The sequence below is a fragment of the Tachysurus fulvidraco genome, chromosome 11 (genome assembly GCF_022655615.1).
Source record: "Tachysurus fulvidraco isolate hzauxx_2018 chromosome 11, HZAU_PFXX_2.0, whole genome shotgun sequence".
NCBI lineage: Eukaryota > Metazoa > Chordata > Actinopteri > Siluriformes > Bagridae > Tachysurus > Tachysurus fulvidraco.
In genome coordinates, this window is record NC_062528.1 from 17,982,339 (window position 1) to 17,994,694 (window position 12,356).

At 45.5% G+C, this 12,356-nt stretch overlaps 1 protein-coding gene across 1 annotated transcript; it reads left to right on the plus strand.

Annotated features, from left to right (window-relative positions):
- The first annotated feature begins 10,287 nt into the window (after positions 1-10,287).
- Positions 10,288-11,351, plus strand: LOC113649437 (olfactory receptor 2AT4-like). Its single transcript, XM_027157235.2, has one exon. The coding sequence runs from the start codon at positions 10,309-10,311 to the stop codon at positions 11,275-11,277; it is 969 nt and encodes a 322-aa protein (XP_027013036.2). The 5' UTR covers positions 10,288-10,308; the 3' UTR covers positions 11,278-11,351.
- Positions 11,352-12,356: the final 1,005 nt, after the last annotated feature.

The following is a 12,356-nucleotide window of genomic DNA, read 5'->3' on the forward strand; positions in this document are numbered from 1 at the left end:
CAGATAGCCTGAAAATTGCCTGCTGTTTCAGTACTGGTTGCCCCAACATCAATTGTTGGGGAAGTCTAGATTTGTGCTCTCCATTCAGGTTGGCAAAGTAGATCTTGTTCTGGGCAGACACCAGATTTTCCTCTCTATCCAGCATGCATAATCATGAAGCATGATCATGAAGGCTTCCTGTCGAGGCAGGGGCTGGGGCTCAGGGAATGGCATCTCAACTTTCAGGTGGTGTAAACAAGGCTTAAGTGTCTCTGTTTGCCACTGAGCAGTCGACTGTGGGTTTCTCTTTTCAAAAATCCCTTTGGGGCAGGGCACCATAGTACAAATGAGGATTCCTCTGTATGCTTTTCCCCAATAGTTCTGCATACAGCGATCCTAGCCATGGTAAGCCTTGACAGAGTCTGCCTGTTACTGTTACTCCATGCTGGCCCACCCGAGTCTGGTTTGCAGACCTAATGTCCCTTCTGGACAGTGCTCTTTGGGAGATTACCATGAAGAGGAATCTACTTTCTCATATTATCCACTCCTGCTCCAAGATTGGGAAACCCATGCCTATTCTCATGGCCTCTTTGGGGAGGCATCCTATGATCTCTTGCTTTCTGTGCAGTGCTAGGCAGCTGAGGCTCTCCTGCAAACCGCATCTCCCCTTTTGTGACCTCTCATTGATCCTTGAGTGGATGCTCCAAGCCTGCTTTGAGCCAGTGCAGTCAGTCAATTTCTGACCCTGAAAACAGCTCTGCTCTTAGCCTTGGCCTCCCAAATAATGTTAGAAATTCTGCAACCTTTTCAGTCACTCTTTTCCTGCATAGAGTCTGCTCCCAGCTATATCAGAGTCACCATCAGAGTCTATAACGTTGTTTGTCAAGAGCTGTTTTCTGTCACATGTGGAGGATTGACACAATATTAGGCAAGTGGTTTTAATGTCATGGCTGATCATTTTATATGTGCATATATGCAAAGAATAATTGAACCTTCTCAAATTATTCATTCATTCTTTCATTTTCTACCGCTTATCCGAACTTCTTGGGTCACAGGGAGCCTGTGCCTCTCAGGCGTCATCGGCCATCAAGGCAGGATACACCCTGGACGAAGTGCCACACTACAGACAATTTTCTTGAGATGCCAATCAACCTACCATGCATGTCTTCGGACCAGGGGAGGAAACCAGAGTACCCGGAGGAAACCCCCGAGGCACGGGGAGAACATGCAAACTCCACACACACAAGGTGTAGGCGGGAATCGAACCACCAACCCTGGAGGTGTGAGGCAAACGTGCTAACCACTAAGCCACCGTGCCCCCCTAATGTAGAACAAATAAGTGGAAATAGAGGTAATGTGGTAGATAAGAAGTTCAGTATGGCCTGCCAGATGGAGGGAGTCTTGGAGGTTATGGCATTACGATTGAAGCACCTGCCTCGCCTCACGGGCACCAACACAGAGAACCGTCTTCGGAATATTTGCCAATTCTGGACTGCAGTTCCCATAATCCCCGCACCGGGGCTAATTATGCTGACAGCTGTTTCCTATTTCCCACGCTATATAAGCTGAGCCAGTGCGAAGTCTCGATCAGCCATTGCGATCATTCTGAGCGTTTCCCCCGCATCATCCAGGTTCTTCTTCGTGAAGAAAAAGGACGGAGGCCTCTGGCCGTGCATCGACTAACGTGCCCTGAACGAGATCACGGTAACGTTTCCATATTCTCTTCCCCTCATACCATCGGCCTTGGAACAGCTCTGCAAGGCTCGATACTTCACCAAGCTAGAGTTACTCAGCGCCTATAACCTCATCTGAATCAGAGATGAAAATGAATAGAAAACTGCCTTTTCGACCCAGTCCGGCCAATACGTGTATTTGTTCATGCCGTTCGGCCTTTCTAACAGCCCAGCAGTATTCTAGTCCTTCGTTAATGACGTGTTCCATGATATGCTGGACCGCTGGGTAATCGTGTACATCGGTGACATTTTAATCTACCCCCGAGACACTGGAGGAGCACTGTGAGACAAGCGGAGAAATGTGAGTTCTATTAGACCTCAGCGACCTTCCTAGGCTATGTCATTTCAGCCGAGGGGGTTTCCATGGATGACTCCAAGGTGCAGGCGGTACTACAGTAGCTGCGGCCGCAAACCATTAAGGAGCTGCAGCGCTTCCTTGGGTTCGCCAACCTCTACCGCCATTTCATCCGCGGATTCAGTACGGTTGCGGCGCCCCTCACATCCATGAAAAAAAGCACCTGGCCGTCTCTCGTGGTCACCTGACGTGGTCACGGACTTTCGACGCCTGAAGGAAAGTTTCACCTCGGCTTCCATCCTTCACTACCCTTATACGACCCGTCGAGGTAGACACCGCCAGCACCAGAATCTGAGCCGTTCTGTCACAGCTCCAGGGTCCGGCTAATAAAATATTCCTGTGTGCGTGCTTCTCCCGGAAACTGTCACCCACGGAACGCAACTACAATGTAGGGGACCACGAGTTACTCACCATGAAGGCGGCCTTTGAGGAATGGCGGCACTGGCTGGGGGGCGCTCTTTAACACTTTGAAAGCCTCTCACCAACTCCCTGCCAGATTGTTACTGCCTATTCCTGTCCCACAGCGGCCATAGTCCCACATAGCCATCGCCTTCGTCACAGATCTGCCTAGGTCTAACAACTGCACTATAATCCTCACCATCATTGACCGGTTTTCAGAAGCATGCCGCCTGATCCCTCTGACGAAACTCCCCACGGCATTCAAAACGGCCGAAACCCTCTGCAACTTCGTGTTCTGTTTTTTCGGCTTGCCCAAAAACATCATTTCTGACAGACGGCCCCAGTTCACGTCACGGGTCTGGACGGCTTTTTTCAAACAGCTGAACGTCAATGTCAGCCTCACCTCAGGATATCACCCACAGGCCAACGGGCAGACGGAGCTCCTGAACCAGAAACTCACTCGTTTCTTCCGCTCATACTGTCAGAACAATCAGTCCGACTGGAGCAAATACCTCATGTGGGCAGAATATGCGCAAATGGGCCTTACTCCCTTCCAGTGTATTCTGGGCAATCAACCTCCCCTGCAGAGAGCCATCCGGAGACAAAAAGTCCAGGCCGACTGCCACCGCAGAGTGATTATCAACCCCATCAGTGGGTCTGGCTCTCCACCCGCGACATCCATCTCTGCCTGCCCTGCAGAAAGCTCAGCCCCAGGTATATGGGGCCTTTCAGGATTGTCAAACAAATAAACCCGGTGTCGTATCGCCTGGCATTACCTCCCACTTACCGCATCTCGCCCACGGTTCACATCTCGCTGCTGAAACCCGCTGATGGACCGAGAGGGGACAGAGAGGGGAGCGCTGATACATCGAGTCCGCTGCCTCTACTGGTCGATGGTGAGAAGGCTTACCAGGTTCGCAACCTGCTAGACTCCAGACACTGGGGAGGCAACCTCGATTACCTGGTCGACTGGGAGGGGTATGGCCCAATGAAACACTCTTGGGTAAAGGCGGGGGACATCCTTGACCCCTCGCTCACCACCGAGTTCGACCAACGGCACCCAGACAGACCAGCCCCATGCCCTTGAGGAAGACCCTGGCGTCGCATTCATCTTTGCTTTTTGAGCCTCTCGCGTGGGGGGGCGGGGGGTTAGGGGGTATTGATTAAAGTCATGATTAAAGTGCCTGCCTCGCCTCCCGGGCACCAACACAGAGAATTATTAGTCATTTCCGGACTGCAGGTCCCGTAATTCCCGCACTGGTGCTAATTACGTCGACAGCTGTTTCCTGTTTCCCATGCTATATAAGATGAACTTGAACTTTACCCCAGTGCGAAGTCTCGATCAGCCATTGCGAACATTCTGAGCGTTTTCCTGTTTATCTCTAGTTCAGGTTTTTGCTACTCTGTTTCTGTATTTTGGTTTATTGATTGTTTGGCACCCGACCTGACCTTCTGCCTGCATTACTGACTACGATTTCTGCCTCCTCTACGTTATTGTGTTTGCCGTCCCTGACCTTTGCCTGTTGTTTACGAGATGCAAATGGATAATCAGCCCAGTCGTTACAAATAATGGCTCTTGATCAATTTGTTGCAATTGGAATTCCAATATTGCACTGTGAGGACCTAGCTAGTCTTTAATGTCGACACTTGTACAATTGAGTGGCAGAACTGAATAGACAGTGACTGAACACAGTATGGATTTATTGGGATTGGGATAAAAATTCGAGGGTGTCTTCATGATAAAATTCAGACCCAAACACAAGGATAGCAAAAAACACAATTATTAAACATATAACAACAGAAACACCGGTAAACCACACTGGGGAAAAGAAAAGAAAACTGAAACTCAAGACTAAGCAAACAGAGACCACAAAGACATCACAAAGACGAGGATTCCATGCTGCCCAAGGTAGCCATTACGGTTCAGCATGGACCTTTGGCCATGTGCTTCTGTTTATGTTCCATGTCACTTGTTTCCCCCGAAATCATTGTCAGTGTATGTTGTTCTTTCTTGTCCTTTGTCCTGTTTAGCTTTCATTGTATTTTAGTTATTAAACCAATTTATTTGAAGCTATGGAGCATATGGGTTTGTCTATTTCCTCCTGGTGTGACAGAAGGATTCCACACAAACTCTGACCCAGAAGGATAGCTTCAAGCCTGGACCGGTTTATTGGGAGCATTTTTTTTCCTCCTCCTGGACTGTTCTTACAGTGTTCCTGTTTTTTCAGTGACATTGCTCAGTATTTTATCTGGTAAGGGACACTGCTCCACTTCTGGTTCCCCGAGGAGGACGTCGCCTAACTTCTGTTCCGCGGAGGATGTCACCATCCCGGTTTTGTCCTTTATTTGTGTGTGTGTGCGGGGGGTTGTCCTGCGGCATCGCACCACACCTGTTCCTGGTTTTCCATGGAGGACGGCGCTTCACTTCTGTTTCACGGGGGGTGTTGCAAGCCCATGGCAGAGGATCTTTCCCAACTCTCCCACTCTCCCATTCTGGTTTTCAAGACGTGGTCTGGCTGTGATGTGTCGGGGCTTGTGCTCGGCCCGTCTGCTTGGCTGTGTTATCTGCCCAGGAAATTTTCGCATGTTATTGTGATAGCTGTGTATATTTCCCCCTCTGCTGATGGTGAATTGGGAAAAACAGAATGTCCTGCATTCTGTTTTTAACAGACTGTTAACACCGAGCCCAAATGCCATTCTCATTATCTCTGGCGATTTCAATCATTCCCCTCCATCCACCACTCTGTGCACATTCACCCAGTGTGTTTCATGCCACAATAGAGACAATTAAACACTGGATTTATTTAATGCAAACTCAAAGGAGGCTTACACAAAGGAGGCAGCACACACACACCCGCCTGGGAGATCAGATCCCAGCCTGGTTTTCTCAAACCTGTGTACAAACCCCATGTATGCAGGCAACCAGCTACCTCATGCACAATGAGAACATGGTCTGATGAGACCAGTGAGGCTCTGAAAGACTTTTTTGAAACAACTATATGGGAGGAATTGTGTAATCCACATGGGGAGGATAGCGAAAATCTAACAGACAGTATTACTGACTATATCAACTCCTACCAGGACTGTAAGGTGTTTTCCCAACAACAAGCCATGCATCAACCCTGATATACTCTCCTTAAAGAGAAGAAGAGGGTTTTTATATCAGGAAACAAGGAAGAGCTGAAAACTGTCCAGAAAGAAAAACATCCTGCGTGGGGCCTGTACCAAAGACGTCATGCCCAAAAGACTTTGGAGACTACCGACTAGTAGCACTGACCTTGCATCTGATGGAGACATTGGAGAGGCTGATGCTCACTCATCTCCGACCTCTGGTGAGCCCATCAATGGATCCACTTCAGTTTGCCTACCAACCTGGCATTGGAGTGGAAGACACTGTCATCTTCCTCCTAAATCAGGCTATTTCGCACCTGGAAAAGGTTGGGAGCACAGTGAGTGTCATGGTCTTTGACTCTAGTGCTTTTAACACCATCCAAACTGTGCTCCTGAGGGATAATATGGTGTACAACGCCGTTACTTTTGTCAGTAACTAATACTCTAACATGTTACTTTTTTAAATAAAGTAACTCCATTAACGTTACTATATGGTGCGTTACCCGTTACTTTTTTAAATTAATTAATTTAGGCTGAAGTTTAGCCTACAGCCTAACCTGTTTACAGCAGCAACACATTGTAGGATTGGTGGATGCCAACCACTGTAAACACGGAGAAGACGCCATGTGGGCGTGTTTCCGTTTATTCAAGTATGTGCGACAGTAATTCCGAAACACATGGGCTATAGCCCACCCACACTGACAATTGATTGGTTGACTTACCGAAACAGGCCAATCAGGATTGGCCCCCTCCCTCTCTACCGTGCTCTACAAGCTCTCTTGCTCACTTTCTCTAGATTCCTGGAGATTGTAACTAATTTGCGGGCATCAGGGAGCCGCTATCAATATGCGGGAGGCTCCTGGAACATCCGGGATACTTGGTTTTGTGTTTGTATAGACCATGACGCATAAAAGGGCATTAATGGGAACATTAAAGAACATTCTTTAAAAAAGTAACTAAAAAGTTACTTTTAACAGTAACACGTTTCTTTTTGGTGTAAGTAACCAATAAAGTAATTGAGTGACTTTTTGAATGAAGTAACTAGTAACTGTAACTAGTTACTATTTTTTATAAGTAGCACAACACTGCTCATGACTGTGAGTCTAACATGGTTGTCTGCAACACTGGAGCCCTGCAGAAAATGGTTCTGGCCCTGTTCCTCTTCACCATATACACTGCAGACTTCATGTTCAGCTCAGCAACCTGTCACCTGCAGAAGTTTTCTGATAACTCTGCCATCCTCGGTCTGATCACAAAGGATGATGACAGGGAGTACAGAGGACTGATCCAGAACTTTGTGGACTGGTGCCAATGGAGCTGCCTCTGAGTGCACCTTTAAAGTGTAGGGAGAGCTACTGAAGACCATTATTGACTCTGTGGTGGCCTCAGCCATTGTCACAGTTAGACAAAGGCGAATGAGGATCCAAATGCAGTAATGAGATTTAATGACCAAAAACAAGAAAACAGGTACACAGACAGGCAGGCAAAACAAGACCGAACACAGAGCTGACAGGAAACAGGAACATTGACTAGCACCAGGGAAGTGAACAAACAGAGAATATATAGGTGACAGGAACCAATGACAAAGCAGAGACAATCAGAGACAAAGACAACACACCTGGAGAAAAGATTGAGTACAATTAGTGTCCATGGTAACAAATAAGTGGGCGGGGCCAACAAATAACAGCAGGGAATGACAGCAGACAGAAACAAGGAAAACACAGACAGTCTTATTACAGAACACCCCCCCCCCCCCCGAGCCGCTTACAGACAGTCCCAAGTCCGCAGAAACCAGTCCAAGAGGGTGGATCGAAGGCACAACCAGGGTGGGAGGGCGGGTTTGAGTTCGTGTAGTGGTGGCACCAGCAAGAGGCTAGGGCGGTGCCGGCAGAGCAGGAGGCCCGGGCGGAGCCGGCATAACACGAGGCCAGGGCGGAGCCGGCAGAGCAGGAGGCCAGGGCAGAGCCGGCAGAGCAGGAGGCCAAGGCAGAGCCGGCAGAGCACGAGGCCAGGGTGGAGCCGGAAGAGCGAGCAGGTTGCCAGTGCGGAGCAGGTGGCCAGGGCGGAGCCGGGAGAGCAGGAGGCAAGGTCGGGGCTGCAGGTGAAGACAGAGACCAGAGCAGGACTGGAGACCAGGGTGGTGCCGCAGGCCGAGCCAGGGACCATAACGGAGTTGGCGGCCAGGGTGGTGCTGGAGGCGGAGCCAGAGACCAGAGCAGGGCCTGGAGACCAGGGCAGGGCTGCCGATGCGATCAGTGAGCTGGCTGTGATTGCAACCCATGGTGATGCTGGGGGGTGCTCTGAGCCTGTAAACAGGGACAGGAGGTAGAGGGGCTGGCAAATCCAGCGAAACGAAACACAAGACAGATAAAACAGGAAAATTGGTTGGTTCAGACCAGGCAGAGAGTTCAGGGAGCTTGGGTGTAACCATGTCGACTGCGTTATCCGACTCAGTCATTTCGGTCGACCCAGCTGGTTTGGCTGGTTCCGTCGACCCAGCTGGTTCCGTCGACCCGGTCAGTCCGGCTGGTTCCGTCGACCTGGTTGGTCCGGATGGTTCCGTCGACCCCTAATCGGTTCGGCTGGTTCCGTCGACCCGGTCGGTTCGGCTGGTTCTGTCGACCTGGCTGGTTCCGTCGACCCGGTTGGCCCATCTGGTTCTGACCACCCGGCTGGTTCTGGCGACCCTGTTGGTCCCGGCAACATGGTCGGTCTGGCTGGTTCCAGCGACCCGGTCGGGTCCGGCTGGTTCCGGCGTCCCGGCTGTTTCCGGCGACCCGGTCGGTCCAGCTGGTTCCGGCAACCCGGTTGGTTTCGAACAACCTAACTGTCTCCGGCGACCCGTTCGGTCTGGTTGGTTCCGGCGACCCGGCTGGTTCCGGCGACCCGGCTGGTTCCGGTGACCCGTTCGGTCCGACTGGTTCCAGCGACCCGGCTGGTTCGGTTGGTTCCGACGACCCAGTCGGTTCGACTGGAGAGGCCGACGGCTTAGGAATGCCGGCCGCCCGAGCCGACCTCATCGGGGTATCTGCCAGTTTGGAGACCAGCCGATTCACATGGGCCTCAGCCGAGCTTGCCGGTACGGTAGCCATGTGAACATGACGGAGGCACTGTAGGGCATTCAGCCGTCCGTGGCTGGTTCCTCTCCGTAGCCCACGGACCCCGATGCTTGCTGTCACCCCTCAAAAAATATTTAAGGCCGGCTTCCGTCTCTCCACTGCCCATGGTTACCGAGGACCCACCCAGGAGCAACGCCAAGTTGACGAAATCCGACAACGATCCTATCTCTCGGCTAGTCGGCATTAAGTAGCGCAGGTTGTTCTCTAGTCCATGCCTGAAGATGTCCTTTAGAGCCTTCTCTCCAAAGTTGACCTGGTTACACAGGTCCACGAATACCTCAGCCTATTCCTCAACTGGGGAATGCTCCTGACATAGGCAAAGCAGGATTTCTGCTGGATCCATTTGTGGCTAGTCGTTCTGTCATGGTTAGACAAAGGCGAATAAGGATCCAAATGCAGTAACGAGATTTAATGACCAAAAACAAGAAAACAGGTACACAAACAGGCAGGCAAAGCAAGACCGAACACAGAGCTGACAGGAAACAGGAACATTGAAATGACTAGCATCAGGGAAGTGATTCTATGGTGTGGTATGCTAGTGCAGCATCATCTCCACTGCAGAAAAGAAGAGACTGGACAAGCTGATCAGGAAGTCCTGAGGATTCCTCTGGACACTGTACAGGAGGTGAGAGAAGGGAGGATGGTAGCAAAACTTTCGATACAGTTACAGCCGGTCTTTTCTCCCTGCTGCTATTAGACTTTACAATCAAAGCTGCTCCCAGTGAATCAGTCACCATAATTACACATTGGATTACTGTTTAACTGAAATAATAACAATAACAAAGTATTTTAAATAACACGTGCAATAAGAGAAATTTGGGAAATTGTGCAATATTACCTGTGTGCAATATGTCTGTTAGTGTAACTACTTACTTGTGGTCTCTTTTTTTCTTCTCTGTATTTATACATTGTGTATATACTGTATACTATTCTATGTCTCTATTCTTTTTAGATATTTGTATTTCTTTATCTTTGCTGGTGTAACAGAGAAATTTCCCCATTGTAGAACAAATAAAGGTATATCTCTAATCTTATCTTATATCTATTTGGAATATATTACATACAATATACTGTATCTTCTAAAACATCCTGAAATAATAGCTTAAATATCTTGAGCTGTCAAAAAAAACTGCATTAAAGAAATGTTTAAATTTACATTTTAAAGCAATGTTTACCCTGCTATAGATATATAAAAAATAGTTGTTTTGTTAATAATAAGAATGCAGATTTTTTTAAATAGAAATGTAGTAGTGGTAAATCATTGAACTGGATTGAATATCTTGCAGTCATGCAGGCTGGAATAGAGTATGAGTGTATACATTCTCTAAGGGTTTGATCAGATGTAAATGATTACGTCAAAACATGCTCAAAATCTTAACAGTGTCTCGTTAAAAGCCCAAGACAAGTCTTCATCCCTTAGTCTATTTGCAGCTTTGTAAGAGCCTGAATCAAAATTTAGGGAAGGTATGATTCAAGTTCCGTGAATACAGTGATTATTGCATTTTGTATATTTTAAAATACATACATGATTGAATGAAACATTTATTTTAAATCAAAAAATTTGTTTAACTTGAAAGTATGCTCCTTTTGTCAGGTGATTACCTTTACTGAAATGATGTACAAAAACAAAACAACAAATATACATGAGTTTATCCTACAAGGATTTACAGGAATTTCTGCAGAATATTATGGATTGTTAGGAACCTTTTTCCTTTTTATTTATCTGTTGCTGGCATCTGGGAACATTTTCATCCTTGTATTTGTGGCATGTGAAAGGAGTCTTCAGAAGCCAACATACATCATCTTCTGTAATCTTGCAATATCAGATCTTGGATTTGGAACTACAACTCTGCCCAGAGTTATTGCTAAGTACTGGATGTCTGATATCATCTCATTTAATAGTTGTATCACTCAATTGTATCTTGTTCATTATTTTGGGACTTGCAGTTCATTTCTTATGGCATTAATGGCCCTTGATCGGTTTGTTGCTATATGTAACCCATTGAGATATCCAGTTTTGATTAAGAACTCAAGTATTGTGATTCTTTGTTTAGTGCTTTGGATAGTAAGTCTATTCATTCTTGGTGGGACTACTTCATTAGCCCTTAGTGTACCTTACTGTGGCCCAAATATTATACGTCACTGCTACTGTGACTACATTTCAGTAATTAGCCTAGCATGTGCAGACATAACACCAACAAAACCAATTAGCACTTCCATTGCTATGACAGTACTGTGGGGTCCTTTATTTTATGTCATATTTTCTTATGTGGCCATTATTATTTCAGTCATGAAAATCTCAAGTAAAGAGGGACGATATAAAACTTTTTTAACATGTACTCCACAGCTGTTAATCATCTGTCTGTACTATCTCCCCAGAAGTATTGTATATATGGCATTTGCTGTTGGATATCATTTCGAAGCAAACCTCAATATTGCATTGGTAATGATGTACAGTCTTTTCCCTGCCCTCATCAATCCACTCATATACTGCTTTAGGACCAAAGAAATCAAGGACACATTAATGAAGAAATTTAAGCAAAGGCAGTTGAGGGTAAATGGAAAAACAATTTTAACTTAAATAAAATTCTGATTACTATCCAAAGCATTTCATGGGTAATTGATGAGTCGTAACATATACATCTTAACCTGCCATTGCTATTAATGTTAGATTTCTTAAATATAATATACAGGAAAATGTGCTGAGGCTCATACCTTTGTGGCTCTATTTGTTTGTAAATGGGTCATGAGCAACTTATTCATTACATCAGTGTTTTTTTGTTTGTTTGTTTTTTCTTTGTTTGTTTTTAATTAATTTTAGTATTTTTAAGTATATTTAGTTGCTATATATTTAGATTCTATTTTCAGCTTTAATTAAATTTATGATTACAATGTACAAGGTGATTGGTTGAGTATATTTCATTATTAAATCATTAAATGTAATTAAATTTTATTATTCTGATTTAATGAAATACTAATTGATAATAATAATAATACTAATACTAATAATAATAATATTACCAGCTGTGCATATTTTTTCTGCCAGTGCCAAGCCCAAAACCAAACCTTTTTAATTAATTAATTAATTAATAACTGATGTAGTCCTTTTACAAACAATTAACTAATGTCTACAATTATAATAAATGTCTATCCAGATCCACTGCTTCTCTCAAAAATCGAGGTCTGAGGTTTATTTTAATCAAATCACAGCATGTTTTTTATTAAGTGCGTTTGTTCTGGTCCCCTGCCAAATAATATGATTAGTTTAATTATTCATGTTTTTACTTTCATTATTCTGTGAAAATGTTTATTATATTTGTATAAAAGAGGAATTTGTGAGTAGAATAGTTCACCTTTATTCTAAATTTAAAATGCTATATAGTTTTATAGTTTCTGATAGATTACATGTTTAGGTTCAGCTAAATAACATTAAACTGAAAATGTACAGTTAATTTTATGTCAAATAACATCATGTGAAACTATTTTCTTGCATGTATCTATTTGCTAAACCAATAAAAATAAAAATCTATGACTGGAAGCATCATTTTCATTGTAGCCATTCAAGCCTTGCCCAACTACAAAACAGTACAGAATAATTATAATGGAAAATTAAGGAAGTCATCTTTTTCTTTGAATTAATTGGTACTCTGACCCTATATG

Excerpts from the sequence above, each read along its gene's own strand:
- LOC113649437 (XM_027157235.2), top strand. The coding sequence starts at position 10,309 with ATGATGTACAAAAACAAAACAACAAATATACATGAGTTTATCCTACAA.